This window comes from Ischnura elegans, chromosome 5, assembly GCF_921293095.1.
Source record: "Ischnura elegans chromosome 5, ioIscEleg1.1, whole genome shotgun sequence".
In the NCBI taxonomy this organism is placed as follows: Eukaryota; Metazoa; Arthropoda; class Insecta; order Odonata; family Coenagrionidae; genus Ischnura; species Ischnura elegans.
This window is the reverse complement of record NC_060250.1, coordinates 59,305,211-59,326,967: the sequence shown is the minus strand read 5'-3', so window position 1 is coordinate 59,326,967 and position 21,757 is coordinate 59,305,211. Positions and strand designations below refer to the sequence as shown.

Genomic DNA, 21,757 nt, shown 5'->3' with positions numbered 1-21,757 from the left:
CCTTGTCATAGACCGTACGTGGTGATTCGGCGACCACGTGATGCTGTCAGCATAGCCTCTTGTGCTGGACGTCTTTACCGGAATGTCCGTTCCTTCAATCCGCGAACCTGCGTGCCTGTCCAAGAGCATAGGTTCCGCCCGGTAACAAGTTCTGTAAATCAATCATACTTTTGGTTCGTTCTCCTAAAAATATGATCCCAATACACACTGAGCAATGTTCCAGCTGCCGGTGAGTATATATACCACTTCTTCAGCGGTTTTCATTGTGCGTTTAATGCGCACTAATGGGGCATAAAAACACAACAAGTTTAAGGGACCAGTATTACCTCTTCAGTGTAAGTGAAGAAGAAGTTGAAAGACAGGCTACTAGTGATCGCGTATAATGCACACTATATCTTCCTACTTTTGGCTACCGCCTGCCTTTCTCTCTGCTGACCGGGTGGGTTTCTCAATGGGGGGGAGATTAAAAGGGGGGGGGGTTTGGGTAGGTCAAAAACTTCACCTCTTACAATTAGTCGCTCCGCACTCACTTCAATAACCAAGGGGACTGTATAGAGAAGGCCCAATTCCATCCCATAGAAGGCTGATTTCTGTTATCACTTCGGTCGCATTTTATTCGATTTTAAAAAATGCCCGCGGCGCGTACTGAGAGCAATGTGATCCACTTTTTCCCAATATTGTGCAATGCTTGTCATCGCGAGGAATAACATTGAAAAGTTATGAATTTGATAGATCACATCATCATGTGTATAAATATCGGTATATATATCTAATGATACCTTATTTCCCCGTGAAACTCTAATCGACTTGTGCGTCAGCGACGCGAGTGGCGACTTTTGTAAACCCATTTAAATGCGCGGTGGGTGACAACATATCTAGAGGCCGACTTGAGGATCCTCTTTTGTAATATACGTACCAATAACCTTGACGCCTTACTCATATACCTTAATCAACCTCAAGCACACTGTCTCACCCTCATCCACGGGCCGAGTTTAGAGGGGGTGGGGTAGGGTATGGTCTGATCAATGGAAGTGGGGAAAAAATCCTGCAGGAGAGCACACGATGTAATTGGGCAAATAATTATAATAAATTTTTTGACCGAATTCCATATTTATCATGGTTTCTACATCGTTTTTATGAAGACGCGAGAAGTATGCATCTACATTGATTTTCTACAGAAATTACTCCATGTCTGCAGCTCTGCGGATAGCCTATTTTTCAGGATGATAGACATCCAAATCGTCCTTACTTTTCCTAATTAAACCACGACCAGGCGCATGAGATCTGAATCACACTTCGAAATGGGAATGAAATACAGGAAAAATTAATTAATATTGTATTACATTCATAATCAAAATAATCAATATTCCTTAATTTCATAAACTGATAATTGTTTTATCAACAAGCGAAGTCAATTTATCACTTTTGTTAAAACTATCTTCACAACTAGCAGTTGGCTGCGAGAAATAAGTGAGCCCCTTATGTCTAAAAATAGTTCACAAATAAATAATAGTTCATAGCTCAATAAAAGGTTGGTGAGGTTTTCGTGGGGCATGGCCCCGGATATAATAATCCTGGGAGAAGTCTACAGATATAAAAGTGTGAAAAATAATCACATCGTGTCATTGTAGAAATTTCTCATTAGTAGTTCTTTTAAAGGAAACCTGTAAAATTTATTTTCAAAAGAGAAAAGATTCCACCTATAGTATTGACTAAAACTCATTTTTTGACACATTGACAAATGTCCATTATTATATCGTATCCTTCGCTCATATCATTGTAAAAATTGTAATCATAAATTAGTGGCGAATAGCTTCAGTATCCGGAGCGATTTTCTTCAGATTCCTTTATTCTGTGAAAAGTGCCGTAAAACGAGAATAATATCGAAAATCGACTCCATAAAACTCATAACGGCATACTACTTTAATATGGATTTTGGGGAATTCTAAAAATATTTCTTTTGCACAGAGGAATATAGCAATAAAATTACTTACACAAGAGGCTTAAATCCTTCAGAATATTTAGAACATATTTGTTAACAAAGATTTCTCTTTCACTTTCCAGACATAGACGAATGCGACGAGGGTTTCCACGACTGTCTTGGACTCTGCGTCAACACGCCCGGAAGCTACGACTGCACATGCCTAGCTGGGTATGTCCTCAATAAGGAAACGAAAGCGTGCGAAGACATAGATGAGTGCTCGGAGGACGCGAGCATCTGCTCGCACGAATGCATCAACGAAGTGGGCAGTTACCGATGCATTTGTCAGGACGGCTATCGTTTCCTCCCGGGGTCTGGAGTCTGCGAGGATATCAACGAATGCAACGATGGGGCAAACTGTTCCCACATCTGCATCAACATCCCTGGGAGCTACGACTGCGATTGTCCAGCAGGTCTCGAGCTGGCCGAGGACGTGATCAACTGCGAGGACATTGACGAGTGCCTCCTGGAAGCTGACGAAGTGAACTGCTCCCATACCTGCGTTAACACCTACGGCAGCTTCCGCTGCGATTGCCGTGAAGGGTTCACACTAAGCGAAGACGGGTTCTCTTGCGATGACGTGGACGAGTGTGCGATTGGCAAACCATGCGAGCAGGACTGCGTTAACACGCATGGTGGGTTCCAGTGTCTTTGCCGAGACGGTTACGAACTATCGAGCGATGGAAGGAGTTGTGATGACGTGGACGAATGCAAGGGGGAGCATCTATGCTCTCATTCATGCGTAAATATCGATAATGGCTATTTTTGCCAGTGTCCACCGGGGTACACCTTAGGTGCTGACAACAGGACTTGCGAAGACGTCGACGAATGTCTGCGGACCAACTTCGTGGATCTAACGGAAAACTTGGCGGCCACCTCTTCCGACGGCTGCAGCCACATCTGCGAAAACACCCCCGGAAGCTACGTGTGCAAATGCCCGGAGGGATATGAGCTCAAGGAAGACGGAAAGACTTGCGAGGACATCAACGAATGCGAACCGGGAGACTACGCCGAGGGAGCTGAATCTTCGGAGGAAGAAGTAAGAGGACCGGAAGAAGCCTCCCTCGACGGTCCGTGCTCTCACATGTGCGTCAACCTCGTGGGCCACTTCCGATGCGAGTGTCCCAAAGGATACGTCCTCTCTAGCGACGAGAGGACCTGCGAAGATGTGGACGAGTGCATAGTGGACAACGGAGGGTGCTCCCACCTGTGCGCCAACCGCGAAGGTTACAGCGAGTGCGCGTGTCCTCCAGGGCACCAACTGGGCGAAGACGGTAAGACCTGCCTAGAAACCGACATGTGCAGAGACAGTGGGAACAACGGAGGGTGCTCCCACGAGTGCCACAACGTCCTGGGCGGGAAGGGAGTGAGGTGCGGCTGTCCGCTGGGTCTGAGATTGGCCGCCGAAGACGACAAAACGTGCGAGGACGTGAACGAGTGCAGCCCGCTAGGTGGAGCCAACTGTTCCCACGTATGTGTCAACACTTTGGGCAGCTTCCGCTGCGAGTGTCCCGAAGGATACAGGCTGAGCCGAGACGATCTGGTGACATGTGTTGACCTTGACGAGTGTACCAATGGCGGGGGTGCAGACTGCGAGCAAGGGTGCCGGAACGTACCGGGGTCCTTCGAGTGCACGTGCCGGGAGGGTTACCGCCTGAAAGAGGACAATGCACACTGCGAGGACGTGAACGAGTGCTTGGAGAACAGAGGCGGATGTTCACACCAATGCACGAACACAGAGGGCGGATATTTCTGCACCTGCAGGGAGGGATATGTGATGGACGGGAGGGGAAGGTGTGCCGACATAGACGAGTGCGCGGAGGACAACGGAGGTTGCTCCACCGTGTGCCACAACACGCCCGGAAGCTACCGTTGCGGGTGCCCCAAGGGCTTCAGGCTGCACCGGAACGGAAAAACGTGCGAGGACATTGACGAGTGCAGTGTAGACAACGGGGGTTGCTCTCACATCTGTATCAATACGGTGGGCGGGTTCCGGTGCGATTGCCGGCCAGGATTCCGGCCCTCTAGGAGACGATCCAACGGCAAAGAAAACTACGCCAGACTTCAAAATCACCGCGCCAGACACATTCACTCGAGATACTGCGAGGATGTGGATGAGTGCATGAGGAACAATGGGGGTTGCTCTCACGGATGCGTGAACACTCATGGAAGTTATAGGTGCACGTGTCCAGTTGGCCTCACTCTCAATTCAACACTTGGTGGAAAAATGTGCACCGATATTGATGAGTGCTCCACTGGTAGGGACAAGTGTTCTCAGGTGTGTGTGAACACAGAGGGAAGTTTTAAGTGTGTTTGTGAAAATGGTTATAGGCTAGTCGATGGCTGGAGTTGTGAGGATATAGATGAGTGTGGTGAAATAAATCCCTGCAATCATAGTTGTTTTAACACTCCTGGTAGCTATAAATGCATTTGTCCCACAGGTTACAAATTGGAATATAATGAATGCCATGATGTTGATGAATGTGCGACACAAAATCGATGCTCACATGGGTGTGTGAATACTCTAGGAAGTTATCACTGTACCTGTCCCATAGGTTTTTACATCAATGGATCAGAATGCGTTGATGTTGATGAGTGCACACGAGACTCACCATGTTCCCATGGCTGTGTCAATACACGTGGAGGATATCGCTGTACTTGCCCGACTGGCTACATTGTTCAAGGCAACACGTGCTATGATATTGATGAGTGTAAAGTGGATAACCCCTGTTCTCATGAGTGCATAAACATTCCAGGCAGTTATAAATGTGAATGTCCTACTGGCTATCGGCAGGTGGGAAAGATATGCCAGGATATTGATGAATGTGATGAGTATAACCCTTGTGGATATCACTGCAAGAATGAGCCAGGAAGTTATAGGTGCATGTGCCCTAAGGGCCATAGGTTATATGGTGATGAGTGCAGAGATATCAATGAGTGTATGGAAGAAAAACCATGCTCTCATGCTTGTGTCAATACAATTGGAAGCTACCGGTGTAGTTGCCCATCTGGATACAGACTCGAAGGTAAAGTGTGCCTTGAAGTCAATGAATGTCCAAAAGGAATGCATTCTAAAGGAGGCCACTGCGTAGCTGAAGGATGCCCTAGTATGGCTCCATTTCCATGGGGGGAATTACATTGCTCCCCTGAAGTTCAACCAGGCTCAGAAAAGATTTATAGGGTAGGAACAAGATGTGTTGTGAGATGTCATCAAGGCTTCAAGTCAGTGGCACCCCCTTCAGTTATGCTGTGCACCTCAGAGGGGAAATGGATAAGTGAAGTGACCACAGGTCACTCTTCACATGGAAATAGCACCTGTATCCGTAAGTACATATTATGCTAATATTATCTCATTAGTCTTAAATTCTAATTGTTGTTCTGGGGTTGTGATGAGTTTCGGGGCTGGATCAAAGTGGGGGGCCCATGTGGCCTGGGCCCTGGGCCACCCACCAACCTTGGGCCAACCCTCAAGCATAAGCCTTCTGGCAATATAGAGGTATATCTCACAAAATCAGAAAATAGAAAAAAAACATCACCTACCAGGGGATTCGAAGTGAAGCTTGATTGTTTTTGGTTAATACGTAGTTGTTACATTGACGTTCAAAAATGGTTAACGCTGCTCATAAAAATGCTTAATCCTTTGGCCTTATTGATGTAATAGCTCTGAACGTAACAAGTGGCTCGTCAAGTCGCATCGTTGCGGAAAATTGCCAAAAAAAAAAACGCTGAAAATTGTGTTACTTGCATTTCCTGTACTTACATAACAAAATGCAACACATTCAAACAGTTGTTCTCCCAGCCTCCAGCCAAAATGGGCCCTGGGCCACCCGCATCCTTAACCCAGCCCAGACGAGTATGAGGAAACAGGGCCATAGCAATGAATGTCTTGGACATGACTCACCATAGACTCAAATATGTTGAAAATTGAGAATGACTCAGAGAGGTAATCGTGAGATGTTCAGAAAATAATTCTTTACATATTTAAACGCTGTCAACCCCTTCCATACCAATTTTTCAGTGCAATTCTGAGGTTGTGATATTAGGAATCATGTAAGTAATTAGTTTCAAAAGGTCAATACATATTCATTACAAATTTATCGTAGCAATGATTGAGAAAAGTAAGGTGCACAGACCAGCCATAACTATATAATGAGGCCATGAACTAAGACCTCTCAGAGACATTCTTGAGATGTCTCAGATGCATCTCTAATGTCTCATGAGACACCTCAGAGACTTTCCTGAGATGTCTCATGTGAAAATCTCAGGGATAATTTTTTTGACAAAGTGACATCTTGGAGAAGGCTCAGAGATGTATCTGTTGGTCTTCAGAATATCTCTGAGATGTGACATGTCAGTAGCGGATAAAGAAAACACTCAATAGGGGGGGGTGCAAAAGAAATCTTGAGTTGCCTTTACTTTTATTGTGATAAAAAATAATCAAGTCACAGGCAGAGTAAAAGAAAATTTTGATGTAAGTGATTATACACATATAAAAGACAATGCCATCTTATGATATAAAAAAGTCAAAATTGTGGTTCTGCAATGTTTGGTGATATGGGCAAGGGAGGGATGCGTGCTCCCCATCTGTATCTGCCACTGTCGCATGTTATATTCAAGATACCTCAGAGATGCATCCAAGACTTATTTCTGCTATGTGGGGGATTAGGGAAGAGGTGCAGGAGGGAGAAGTAAGTGGAACTGTCTAGGAAAGTGCTAATCAATAGAACAATAAAGTGTAAGATAAATTGAACAATGAATAATTGAGAGACTACTGTGGTTCAAATAAAATACTACATCAGTCAGTAAAATAAACTTGATACATTCTATTATTAGTAAAAAGTATTGCCTCGTTCCTGGGGTTTTTGTTTGCAGACAACAAGGACTGGCCAGACCTTAAAATAGGGAGGGAATGCATATATGTACGTATATGGTAGATGCTCAGTTTGCCAATTGGTGCATGGGTAATTTTAAACAGAACATTTTATTACCATTTTACATTTAAGATCAAATGGTTCAATCATACTTACAAAGCTACTTTTCAAAATTATCCTTTGATTAGTTTATAAAAATACAGAGGCTGGCTAGTTAGGTGAAATACCTAAAAATACAGGCATTTCCTTTAGAAAGTTTATATGACTGAGCATAATTTTTTAAAACCAATTAGTTTTAGGAGTTTTATATTTTAATTTAAAAAAACCAAATGGGATTATACATTTCTTGCTACAATTACAATTATATAATCATTAATACGTAACTCTAAAATCATTTTGGCTATTACTTTGACCTTCCAGGAAATTGCAATGTATTGCACCAATTTTACACAGGTCTGTAACACCTGACCACCCATATCTATGTAATTAGGGTTAGAGGGTCTCTTATTTTCCAACTCAAAAACTTTTAAGCTATCATCCCGCAAATTTGTAGCAATGTCTCTAAAACATGTTTATGCAAAATTTTAATAATCTTAGTACTCCTACCTGTGCTGAATTGCATGTGAAATTACATGAAAAACGTGCCTAGAATTGTTGCGTTTGGGCCTGCTGGTGTAGGATGTTCATGGAGTAGTTAGTCCATTTGAAGCACTTAATTATTTCATATGCATGTTTGGGTTTCTAATCCACAATATCAATTATGAACTGTCCCAAGGTATGATTATTTGATCGAGAGTAGGAAAGGCAGAAAACTAGGAAAAACCGCCATAAACCTTAAGAGTGATTGTATATTTTTTTAGTCAGGGGAGATAAAACTTATGGCCAGTAAATATAAAATACCATGAAATAGGGGGTTCAAAATTACAAGATGATTTCAAAATTATTATCCAGCAAGTGCTACACTTTGTATCTCAGCTGCTGTCTATTTTATCGCCCTTTTTTGATTATTGATGAATGCCTAAAATTGCTAATTTTATTTTTAACTATACTAAATTAGGAAAAAAATATAATTTGATCTTGATAGTGAGATTCATTGGATAATCCTTGTCAAAAATTGGATGGAAAATCCTATTGTAATTATAATTTTCTACTGCAAATCATTCTTCCATCATTTAGTTCATATTTTCATTTCTTGGTTTTTCTAAACATATATTTCAGGTGATCAAGAGAATTATCATCACAAGACTTTCTCTTGGAATTAAGCATAGTCAAACTTTGATTATTTGTCCATATGGAAAGGAAAGCCCAATTGGATAAATAAGAGAGCTGGATAATCCCCTCTTGATCATTTTCTATGCATTTTTATTATGGTTTCTATGCTGCACTTTTTCTTAATTATTCACACCAATACCTTTTAAAAACTAGGGGTTTTTAAGTGGAGAAGGCTTGTAAATGGAGAATAGAGGATAAGAAGGGGAGAATAGGGAAGTGTCTGGGGGGTAGGGGAGTTGTAAGGGAAGTGATAGAGTGATATGTAATCCCATGAACAATGGATAACCAAAATATTAATAATTCATTGCTGTCAAGTACATTAGCAGCATGCAGTGGAGGAATCAGAGGGAGTTTATTACCCCCACCCAAATTTTATCAAAAATTTCTAATTGGTTTCGGTTCAATAGTTTTTGTAATCTTGTATGTGATTATCATCACTGTAAACCTTTTCCAATGAATAATTTTCACATTTTCTGTTGCATGAAACTCAATTTACTCAGTTTATATTTCAAGTTGGCTATTTATTTCTTCTCTATTATAAAACTTCTTAAATGTCTCAAATTGTTCAATTTCATCTGTAGTTGAGAGTAAATATGAAATTTTAGGTTACAAAATTCGTAAAAACGGATATTTAAAAAAAATTCACACAGGAGAACTCTCTCCTAGGAGATATTCCTTACTCCCGTGACCCTGGTCATGACCCCCTAACCCCCAAATTTGATGCTGAATCCACCTGAGGCAGAATGTACTTATTAAGTTGCTATGCACACAAAAAAGATAGCAAAGGGGCAATAATTAAGACGGCAAAGTATGAATAAGAAGGAGAATGGGCCAGTGGTGGAGAGGCCATTGTGAAGCCAAGGGATGCAATTTCCTCCTAAAAGACTTGAAACATCAGTTGAAATAGCAGTATAACCTTCGCCATTGAAGGACCTTCTACAAAGATTGACCTCTACTAAGGATACAAGGTTACCACCCAAAGTTATACCTAAGTAAGGTCCCTTCAGTCTTGCAAAGTTTTCCATTTGGTTGGTGCGTATGCAGCTGTGGTAGTCCTAGGCGAGGAAGTTATTTTCACATAAACTACTGCGAGAGGGTTTTCTGGTTTTTGGTTTGATGAGTGGTGCCAAATTTTACTGCCGTTGGATACCCTTTATATAACAGTTAAAACCAAGGTTATCCCAATTATTAATCACAAAGCTCACAAGGATTTTTCATTTTCCACAGTATGTGCCGAGGCTTTCAAGACCTGCCTGATTAACTCATTCAAAAGTACTTGGTGAGCCCAAATATTAACTTTATTAACTTTTCCTTCTAGCAATGGCTTGCCCTCGCCTGAAACCACCATTACATGGCCGCCTTGTTCCTGATACATGTTCATCCAGAAAAAGTTTCATAGGCCAGAGATGTATGGTAATTTGTCGACAGGGATATCGTGTGACTCCTGCAGATTCTATGTTCACTTGTACTTCTGCAAATAGTAGTAGTATGCCCATCTGGTCTCCAGATAGAGCCGTACAATGCATTAGGGGTAAGTGTCAATTTAATGAGCTATCTAAAATAAAAGTAAAATTATCAATATGTAAAATCTATCTAAATATATAAAGAAAAGAAAATATGTAATTGGTCTACAGGGGCAATGTCATCGTATTTAAATATTGTTCAAAAGAAAATATTGATGCAGAACAAGGATTTTTCAGTAAATATGCACTCTCTCAATGCTAAACCCACTAAGTTCCTATCAAATATTTTTTCAGCTTAAAAAGAACAGTTTTGGATTCTGAAGTGCCAGAAAACTCTATTTACTAATACATATAAGTATACCATGACCTATATCCATGGTGAAAACTTTAAGGAGTCACCCACAATGCACAAATTGTGCATAAGTTTCACAGAGAAAAAAATCATTAGCATTGACCGGGACACAATCTTGTCCAGAGGAGGATGCCTTGGTAGCCTAACTGGCTAAATGGAAATTGGGAGATCTGGATCCTAGTCAAGACGAATGAATTTTTCTCTGTGGAATTTTCATCCATTCTCTACTTCCATTTAAAAAGCAGTCTTCTCTAACTTCCATGACAGCAATACTTTGATTGGTCCAAAGTTCTGATGGCACATTCTGTCAGTCTCTTTTATTTCAAAAACACCTTATGCATAGAACTTTTTTTTAATAAAATTGGACACCAGAGATGGTTCCAAAGAGGAAGCATATGGCTTCCCCTAATATGTCTGAATATGCTCAAGGTAAATTGATTTCAGACATGGACCCCTAGATCCTCATTTACCCGAGGATTGTTGTAGTAATGGAAGTAAAAGTACCCGAGCTGTCTGTATCCCTGCCATTCACTCAGAAATTTAACTGCTACAATACTAAGTTTTCATTTTTTATGACATTTTCAGATACTCTACGCCCATTCATCCAATGTCCTCCGAACATGAAATTGAGCCTCCCAGGGCAGCAACGAACCATGCATGTCAGGATACCTCAGCCTAAGTCAAACATGGAATGGTCAAGGTGATACATATCAATAAAATTGGTAGCATCCTTCTGACTACCGATAAAATCATTCATACTCTAGTGATATCTACAAAACTGATCTCACACTAATCAATAACAATATTTTGATGTGGTAATACATGGATGTCAAGACCCTATGCCCAGTGGCATAGCGTGGGTTACCGGACCCTCCCCCCCCCCCCAAAATATATAAAAAATTGAAAAATCATGTACATATTTACAATATATTTTTTTGAAAAGTGAAGTTTTTTCAATTATGCGGTGTTTAAATTAGTTTAAAAGCCACTAATTAGTACCCTGTTTTTTTTATATTTCCTCCTGGTTTTAGACCCTTCTCCCCTCCTCCAAACAAAATTCCTAGCTATGTCACTGCCTATGCCTCAATGTAAAATTAAAAATGTTGAACTGCAGGTGAAGGCTTTACATCAGTGTACATTGGGGTTTTGAAGAAAATCATGTAATTTTTGAAAACATAGCGTTTCCAAATTTTTGTCTGAGGAATGGCATCATACTAAAGTAAAACAATGGAGTCTCTCCATTCACAGAATCTGTTACGATGGAATTATTTTGACATGTACCCTCTCTGGAGAGGGCTATGGAGATAAGCATAGCCAATAACCTCTGTAGCGGTAGCATTACTTATTTACTCAACAACTATTGACTGCACTCTTCCTAGAATCACAGTAGGTAATTCCAACTCTGCAAGTACCTATCACATGAAATATATGAAACTATGTATATTTGGTTCCATCATCTGTGTCATTACGTGTGTTTTTATTAGGCAACATTCTCTTTAGATATTCAAATCACAAGTTATGTGGATGCCTTTGCCGAAGAAGAATGTGAAGTAAATAATTTACCATTCAATTCACTTACATAAAGCGGAATAGATACATTATTCAAAGAACCCATCCATGCCCAACAAGTTGATGACATCACAAAAAACCATGTGGTGAACAGCAGTATACAGTCTCCTAAAATAATAAGATTTCATTCCCCTTTCACCTGTTTGATTACTTTGGTTATATCTTGGTAGATGTCATCTATTTCTTCAACTTCATAAACCTCCACCACTACAGTAACTATGGCCTTGGTTTCTATCACCATTTCTCTATCCTTTCATTAAACTGCAGGTAGCTTTTCAAACACATTCCAGCATTCTTCTTATGCATTATCCTAACTCCTGTATTACTATTAACAGATCCAGTGCGTATTATCTCATAGCTTACACTAAAAGTCTCCCTCTCTTAGTAACTTCATTTTGCTTCATTTCCAAGCATTTCAGGGTTCTATGTTCGCAATTCCACATTCCAGCTCTCTAGCCTCTGCAGGTCCTAAGTAATCTCAAATGAAATGTTCATATCCTCAGTATTTACCAAATTTGACCAATGTACCCTCTGAAGTAGTGCTCGTGGGAAGATTAAAAGGGGGAGACCTATGGAATGTTTTACTTGAGAGAATGCCATGTCTTTCAAATAAATAATGGATTGAGTACCTAAGACTTCTCGGGATAATAATGACGTGGTTTCACCTTGCCTTCCACATAGCAATACTACAGCCAGTAACAACTCCACTCATTTTTATTTTATAACATGATGGAATTCTATCGAGTAAACAATTCGAAAGGTAAACTATTCCCCCATTTAGATCTCTGGCTATAACTGGAGAGGATGCATCAGTTAAATGAGATGGAATGTAAAGAATGCTGTAAGTATGCAATAAAAAAAATGACTTGGGGGCAAAATACACCTACACCAACTGTAAATAGTAAACCACATTTTAAATAGTTGTACAGCTTTATTTTTAATTTTCACTAAAATTTGAATTTCAACGGATACCATACGCTAGTAAGTAATTATTATTGCAGCTATCTCTCCTTTTATTAATCACATGGATTATATTTCAGGTACATTGATTCAGTGCCAGCATGGGGGAAAAATCTTGAAGCTGAATTGTCTCCAGGAACAACTATTGTCACATTTTATGCCCGCAGTCCAATGAGCAATGTGACAGCAATGTGCAGACTTTTCATAGAAGTATTAGGTAGATAGCAATACATTATTTTAGCATGTAAGAGCAAATTTTTTCATTAGATTGTGATAGTTGAAATTGTTAGTTGAATTGAGATAGGTTATGATTGATAACTACATGTAACCCTTTCAAGTACTCATAATTATTGTAATTACTGAAAAAAAACTATCTTATGCTCGCTGACAGCTAATTGCAAATGCTAATTAGTTTGTCTTTGGAAAGTTTTAGAGAGACACAGCTCTAAGAGTAATCCCTCTCAATGAACCCAAAACTGGCCACAACCATTAGCATTGCCAGCATGCATTCAGGGGGGACAAGGGTCTTAATGCCCAGTCCTGCCTAACAACTTGTGATTGAAACAGTTATATGCCTTGACCAATCGAGGTATATGCATTGATATGACCAGAATAAGAGCTTTTCAGAGCTAAAACCATAAGCAAACATATTAAATTGCCATTTCATCAATTATTTGACTTTATTTATTAATAAAACGTAGTTATTTTTAAGTAAACATTGTGATGTAGATTCATTTACTTGAGGATAGGTAAATATGGGAAATTAACATAAATATTCAACTTACTGTGCTGTAATACCTTGAAAACTGCTGATTCAATAGGTAAGCATTAGCTAAAACGAGTTAGCATAATAACGTATGATTTTCCAGGGATCTTCAGCACTCTTTATAACGGACTTCTACTGTACCATAAAATCATTATCTAATGTTTGTCCGTCATTTAAAAATGTATATCATTTGGATTAAGAGACAAGTTTGATAAAGGAGGAAATTATTCATGAGTCATTTATACTCAAATAATAGAGTTAAATAGAAAAGTTTTGAATCTTTTTAAGCAAACTTGCAGTCTTTAAATCTAATTCAATCTTGTATAACATGTGCTCTTCACTTTTCCCCCTCATTTTAGACTTAGAGGCACCATATGTCTCAAACTGCCCTCGGTCATTTGAAATTCAACTGGAGCCTGGAGAGACTTCAAGAGCTATATTTTGGGGAGAGCCAATTTTTAAGGACAACATTCAAGTAAAGAGAGTGCAACAGTCTAAGGTAAATATTCATGAAACTACTCCAAGGATGACTTTTACGACCAAGACAGCATGGTGTGTAGTGAGTATAATCTGAGGATTGTATGACTTTATTAGATAGGGAGTACAACAGAGACTAGGTCTATGGTGTAGGGATGTTAAATCAAGAGGTTACATGTTCCTTTTAAACAACAAAAATGTGTTTAACAGATCAAAATAGGCACCTAAAATAGGTATTGAAAATATCGACAGTATTCCAGGATATTCAAATTGAAAATATGTATATGGAGGAACTTTTATTTTTGAAAGAGATTATTACAGAAGAGATTACATATTAGGAGAAAATACCATAGAGGAAAAACCTAAAAAAAAAGACCAGGAGGCGACACATAAATAGCAGTCGTGGATGAGATCCCAGCCAAGCAGAGATTTTTTCAGACAGTCGGTAATTTGGAAGTGTGTGGTGTTGAATTGAGTGTTCAACAAAGAGATTCTTCATATGCAAGTGCATTAAAGTGCAAGCATAAATGCGGTGTTGGAGTTAAATAGTTAAGACTGCAGAATGGGAGATTTCAGATGATTTATTTCAGCAGACTTAATTGAATATACATAGGCAGATATAGTGAATTTAAGTGAGACATGGAAATGGAGAATATGGGTGTGCAGCTATGAATACCAATATTCATGAGTTGACTTCTTTAGCTATGATTACATAACAACTGGATGCAATGAATAAAAATATAACAAACATTATGGTACAAAATAACAATAAACAAAGTTGACATGCACACTGTTCTACCACCGAGAAATTTAGTCAACTGGACATAATGCTAATGAGTGTTAACAAAAAAATATTTATTAGTAAACAAGATCATTTTACAAGTCATTTAAGTCTTATAATCACTGTTTGTATTTCAGCACCCAGGAGAATACCTGCCCATTGGTATTCATCGTGTAACTTACACTGCAACTGATGAGAGTGGAAATACAGCTCATTGTCATTTTGTAATTCATGTTAAAGGTAAAGTAAAATACTTTATTGAACATACGATAAAATGATTACAGTAAAACTTTGATTTTACGCAGTTGGAGGGACCGAAATATGGGCACTGTGTAAAATCAAAGTGTGTAAAATCAAGAGTTGGTATTGAGGAGGAGTATAGTTTTCAGGATAACACTATCTCATTATAGCTCGGAAAATGAAGCCTAATAATCTTATTTACTCAAAAGCAACACCACAGATGACGTGTTACCTTAAGAGAAACAACTTTGCATTCCTGAACAGTGTTTCCCATGGTTGAACAAAATGGTTGAAATGCTTTCTGGCACTAAGATTACTTCTGTTACCCAGGAGAAATTTCGGAATGGTGATACTAAATGGTCGCATAGAAGCTAATTTTCGAAAATATTCTCATTAGAAGCAGTTTTCAGGATATCCGTTTAACCACCAGCAGACAAACAAAGATTGGAGATTGAAGAAATGAGATACCTGAGGATAGTCATCCAAATTAACCCCATTAACAGGGTGCAAAATTTTGCTAATACATCACAAAGGCTTTACACCCTGTGGGCCTGGGTTCAAGTCCTGGCAGTAGCAGAGACTTATCAGAGATGGCCCTATCCCTACTTGAGTCTAATGTGGAGGGCACTTCCAGTGCACCACTCTGTCCATCAGATGGGAAGTTAAGTCCTGGTCCCTTTTGAGCTTATCATTACAACCTGGCTAATGCCAACATAGGGTACCTATCCCCCCAGCCCTTACTTCATGGCGCTAATGACCCCAGTTGTTGGTTACCTCCAAACAGCATACCATAGATAATACGGAGCACACAGGACCCGGGATATTCGGAAATTCAGATTTTTCCGGTGCTTAGATCACTTTTTTTAAGTGAGCTATTTAAATGACCACGCAACTGCCGTCATGCCGCCCGTGATGAATAAAAAATGACTAATAGTCCTGAAAATGTTTCCTTCTTTATAATTTATATGCATTAAAAAAGCATTTCCCCATGAAATTTTAGCATTAGTAGATTGACTCTTCCGGGAATAGCTTCTCTGTCGGCATTCTTCCGCGAATTCAGCGCCGGGACCTTCGACTCACAAGCCGTGTGACTCAGCTTCACGTAATATTTTGCTTCCCCATATCTGATGACAACACCGGACACTTTTTGTATTTCGATTTAATGGTACAAAGCCATTCCTGAGTTTTAAGGAACTGCCTTATCACTCACGTCTTGAATTTGACTTCAATGATTACATGACGATTGACGACGCGAGTTATTCTCCGAGGGCATTGACTCCCGTTCCGTTAAAACGCTTGCCACCTAGCGGAGTTAAGCTAATAGCTATTCAAGTTCCAACCATGTTTAACTTAAACCGTCTGACAATGAGATACAAGTTGAGTCGGTTCTGACAAGCGCGCAGCGCAAGCAATTTTCCCTCGCCTCCATTTGTCCCGCAGATGTGGGGTTAGCCTGGGAATGAGACAATGCAGGCTGCTTTTACCATCGTGTTGAATCACCATCGACTTACGTCCATACTAGAAGTACGACTATCTTTTTTGGATCACCTTGGAAGCCAAAATTTTGGCACGGGAGTATTTTTAACGACTCATTTCGCGGTTATATTTCGCTAGGGCGACGGAAAGCATAGCGTTGGCAACATTCTAGAAAGCCTTGCGTTGGGGATAGATATTCCGTAGCTCATAATTGTGGATATAAACAGCGTCGATCAATAAGTCGAATAATAAACGAAAGGTGATTATGTTAATATCTCCAGCGATCATGTCTTAATCAAAAGTAGTTACGCATACACGGCGATTGCCGTGTGTTTTAGGTTTCGATATCCTTCTACGGCGAATTTGACCTAAGAGCGACATTCGCGTTCGTAATGGAGCCTGAAATATTACTGAGAGGGCTCACGGGGAAGCAATAATTAGATTCGCGATGTATTTAGTTTCACGCTCAACAGCGCGATGTCATTTCAACGGTTCCTGTATTCATTTTTGCAACTCATTGAGACGATTAAATAACCTAACTTCGTATTGCTCCAGTCGGAATTTTCAAAACAAGTCGAAAGACAACTGCGTAAAATCAAGATTAGCGGCCTCTTTGGGGCTGGGGTTATGCTGCGCAAAATCGAAAAACTGCGTAAAATCAAGAAAAGATATAAAATCGAAGTTTCACCATTGCAATTCCCTATGCTTTCCGGCCGGACTTGAGTGCCGCTGCGTAAAAACGAGACTTGATGTAAAATCGAAGTGCGTAAAATCGAAGTTTTACTGTATTTCCAACAGTTATATATGTACTTAACAATAACAACATCTTACAATAACTTACATCTCTTTTAGTCACCATTATCTGAGATTATTTGGCCAGCTTTTTACCATCAATATTCATAATCTACACATTAAAATGAAGATATTGAATCGCTAATGCATGTTCCTATAATCAATGAGGCACCAAAAATTGCTTATACACTATGTTTTCTTTAAATTAATATACATTCAGAAAGTTGTTCAAACATGCATCTGTAAAATAATACCAAGTGCCATTTCTTGCTCTAATGTCTAAATCACATATCATCTTTACAGGTACTGATCCTGGTAACCACTTCACAGTAAGTACTTGTAATGACTGAGTTACGATGATGCTGATATTCAAGCAATTTATAATGTTCAAATTTAATTTTTTATTAATATTAAATACCCTCATTTTTTACAGTCATTTAAAGCACCACAAAAAGTGTTCATCTGCCCACATTTGAAACAAGGAGAATTAATCCACATTTACCCAGTAAGTATGAACTGCACTCATTTATCCAGGCCACTCATTCAGCTAAGGCCAGTTTACCTTGCCTTTGAGAAAGACCGTTTTGAAAATGAGAATAACTTTGGATCACATTCTATAGAGGCTAGAATAGAGCAATATGTTACATGAACTTATACTGCCAGGAGCATGAGAACTATTTTTTGTGGGGGTCAACCTTGAAAGCCCGAATTCTGACAAAAAAAGTGCCTCCATCTTTTTTATCATATTTTTTCACTCGATGAAATATGTCATGTGACAGTTATGATGGCCATATACCCATGTATATCAATACACAAGCCCCAAAAGTTTTGATAAGGCCTCCAAAAATGTTCCTTCCAAAATTAATAGAAATTTTAGGAGTTACTATCAAAAACTTGTTGAATCAATTGAAACTGGAGGCAATATATAGCCAATACATAACCGTATTTCTCCAAATATAGTCCCCCCCCCTTAATTTTGAGGCTTCAGTTTCGGGAAAAGTTAAAAAAATGTGCTTGAATATAGTCCCCCCCCTTTACTTTTACCATGGGCATTTATGGAAAAAAGGGGGGGACAATATTCAGACACATACGGTATATAGAAGCAATGCATGGTCACTATAGTGGATGCATTCATTTAGTATAATGTGTAAAAACATTCGAACATAATCAATAAAAATCAAATCAAAAATAATACAGTTACCTTTCTTGTTCAGTGGCAGGTTCCTATAGGATGCCATCCCATCCGAAGCAGACGACCATCCACAGCAACTCCAACTGAAGGCCAGAACAGTCTCCAGGCTGGTCATTCAGGGAACCTAGGTAAGTATGTATGCCTCTCAGAAAGTCTCTCACAGCACAAGTACATGAGTAAAATGAGCAAAATGTGAGGTCTCAGAGCATTACTTGTGGAGGAAAGTAAAATATATATGTGGAAATAATAGAGCATGAGTAACCGAAAAAGCTATTAAATACAGCCACATCAAATAATAAGCAGGGTAAAATGACAATGAACCACAGATTATCAAAATTGTTGCCAACGGAGTCTGATCTTATAAAAGTTATCTAACTCCTTCTCACAACCATTAGGGTATCGACTTGAAAGTACATAAACTAGTCCTTTAATACAATTTGAATATGTCATGAAATTGAAAAGAATATAACCCGGCAAAAAATATTGATCCATCAGTAGCAAAAAGCCCATCAATTAAAAATATCATTTCAAAAGGGATTACTATTAAGAATAGATGCATGACTAATTTCACCATTGACTCTAGAAGATATACACATTTGAAAAGTTCACATGTCCCCATCGCTCAGTACCAACAAATTTGAAATTTTGAAACACAAGCATTGTGCTTAAAGTTTTTTCAAAACTGTACAGCATTTGACGTTGAAAAATTAATGTTCTGATGTTTTTTCAAATATTTTTCACAAATATTTTCAAACTGCTCTTCTCCTTTATTCTGTCAAAATACAAGTGAAGTAGCACTTCACCTGATGAGCCACCACTGATATTGACTAATTATTATCAAAAAGAATAGCCATAAAAGACACTAAACTATTTTTAGGAAAATGCTCATACCCACCACAAAATCAATGTGGATGTTACTTCCACTGTGGAATAAGTATTTCATTGCCTGAGGACAAGACTTTTCATTTCAAATGCTATTGATCTCTTCACTAACATCAGCAAATGAATCTTAAATACCAATGGAATAAATGGCACAACCATCAGGGCATAAAACTGAAAGTACATGAACTGGTTCTGAAAAAGAATTTGAATTATTATTACAGCATTCTACCGATTAAGGTAGGTTTCCATGGAGTATTCAAGAAGTGATCTGGGAGCCTCCCTTTCCTTCCAGCACTGCCTTCTTCAATTCACTGTAAGGCCTACTCTCTTTCAATCTATCTAAAAATCCTATTCTTTCCCTTCCCCTCCCTCGTTTCCCTAACATTCTACCCTCTTAACACCATTTTCAACATCCCCTCACCACAAAGCACTAACTCCATCCATACCTTCTGTCTCCTCCGTATCTCATCTAAAAGCTGCCTCTCCTCGCCAACTATATCCAGCACTTCGTCGTTAAGACATAAAATTGTTAAGTATACAACCTAAAAATTGATATTGATCCATCAGTAGCAAAAAGTCCATCCAAATCAAGGATTGAAAGATCCTTGATTTTACCCTAAATTTAATGGTATTTAATTCACATCTTTGTGACGCATAAAAATCACAGCACATAAATTACCTCAATAATCAGGATTGAATAGAATGAATGCTCTTCTCGGGCAATAAGAAGCATTACAGCCACGGGCGGTCTGAGGTGAATCAGGGCCCTCGGCAAGGGCTCATGATGGAGCCCTCCTTACTGGGTACTAGGGGGGTCCTCCCCCAGAAAATTTAGGTAATTGCCTGGGAATGGATATTTGACTCTATTCTGGCTCTTAAAAACTAGACAAAGGTTATTATGGTTCTATTATCCATTTAGTGGATTTGTTCCTTGAAACTGTAATGAAATCCATAAAAAAAACCTCGAAAAATAACCTTTTCGAATAACCCTATCAAAATAGCATTAGGTTATCTTTATTTTTCTGACACCATTATTTTATTTATACTATCTATTTACACAGTGCATGTTATCAATAAAGCATCTAATTAAAACTTAAAATTTTGTACTTGCACAACAAACTTTGGTTCAAGTAATCTGAGTCTTTCCTTAATATACCTTTCATATACGTACACTTAACGACAGATGCGTGTGTTGTGAAGGCCCCCTACGCTAGGGGCCCTCGGTGATCGCCGACCATCGACCTTACAAGACTTCATCATAGCATAATCACCAAAATGATCAAAAGCATATGTCATTTGTGCCCAAGCCTTGTAAACAAAATATTTTCTCATGGCTCATTTTTCTTTATTTCCTAATTTTCATGACCCAAAGCTAACGGAAGGACAGCACAAGACCAGAAGCAGTCTCTAAAATTACTAAGATCTAAGTGGCAGGCTGGACAAGAGATGGCAGGCCGAAGACAACAGCATGATAGGGTTCTGGTCACAATAAGGGAGCCTGCACGAGGCACCAAGGAGAGACAAAAACAAGGGATGTTTCTCATGAGACAGCACTGTTGCCCTTGAAAAGTGCTCCACCACTTTTTTTCGAAACTGCCACGAGAAAAGGAGGAAACTTCCAGTTAATTATCCTTCCAAAATTTGGAATCACATACTATCCTTAGTGCACCGTGTGAGTGTGAGTGATTGTAAACCTGAGATTTCAAATTTTAAGGCTGTACAACGGACAACAAGTTTTGAAATGTGAAAAACCCAACTGTAAATTTTAAGCATCATTGTGATGTAATTTGTAAATAAATTTTATTTTATTATCTAGTGAAACTTTTAATACCAAAATGTAGCTCTGATGGCTGCTTCATACAAGACTCATGCCTCACTCACAGGTAGAATCAGAGGCAGGTCAGTGAATTTTTCAAAACATATAGAAAGGCAACACTCACAGAACAACTGAAAATAACCTATTTACCTATAGTCACAGCCATAGGTAATGTACACACAATGAACATAGATGTACAGTTTCACCTCAGTCATACAAAATTTGTAAAGCCACACATTCACCTTCTTTAGAAGGCTTATCTCAAAAAATAACCAGTGATTTAGATCCTATTCCACGTAATGATTTCATTGCACATTTCAAATCAAGTTCAAGTTTAGAAATCTTCCTTCTTTGACGATGGAAAATGTTTTCAAGTAAGAATATCATGGCACATAATATACAACATTTTAAATATTGTTTTTGACTTAGGCCACTCCCTGCAGGTAAAAACTGTTTTGATATTAATAAATGCAAATACTATTGTTTTCAATAATATATAGACATCCACGTATCTCATTTTGCTGATGGGGCCGGGTAGAAAGAAAACACTCCAGCAGCTCAACATGTGCGTGGATGTGAGTTTCCTCAGTGCATTTCTTCTGCTAGGGCTTTTGCCACTTAAGTCTGACTCCTGTTTTGCACGCCCATTGCGTAAGCATCCATCCCCGTTGGCTCGGATGCAGGTTGTCTCATGTGCCAACCTTTCAAGTTTTTACCAACCCGACAAATTACTGAAAACAATAGTACCACAAGAAATTACTTTGGGAGTACTTTAAAACTTAATGGAAAAGTAAAGATGATTCAAATCCTACTCATCTTGAGTATAAAATGAAGTCAGCTGCAGCGTATCTATGTCATCAGTGGAAC

General features: G+C 39.1%; 1 protein-coding gene across 2 annotated transcripts in view; it reads left to right on the top strand.

Annotated features, from left to right (window-relative positions):
• LOC124158948 overlaps positions 1-20,889 on the top strand; it is a 123,239-nt gene extending 102,350 nt beyond the window's left edge. Inside the window, exons 11-20 of one of the 2 annotated variants that reach the window (XM_046534382.1) lie at positions 2,065-5,304; positions 9,443-9,655; positions 10,525-10,639; positions 12,549-12,685; positions 13,594-13,733; positions 14,630-14,732; positions 17,304-17,329; positions 17,434-17,505; positions 18,215-18,320; positions 20,447-20,889. In XM_046534382.1, coding sequence (XP_046390338.1) covers positions 2,065-5,304; positions 9,443-9,655; positions 10,525-10,639; positions 12,549-12,685; positions 13,594-13,733; positions 14,630-14,732; positions 17,304-17,329; positions 17,434-17,505; positions 18,215-18,320; positions 20,447-20,640 — 4,346 coding nt within the window. In that variant the 3' untranslated portion in view covers positions 20,641-20,889. The remainder of the gene's footprint in view (positions 1-2,064; positions 5,305-9,442; positions 9,656-10,524; positions 10,640-12,548; positions 12,686-13,593; positions 13,734-14,629; positions 14,733-17,303; positions 17,330-17,433; positions 17,506-18,214; positions 18,321-20,446) is intronic. The other variant, XM_046534383.1, reaches the window with a different exon arrangement.
• Positions 20,890-21,757: the final 868 nt, after the last annotated feature.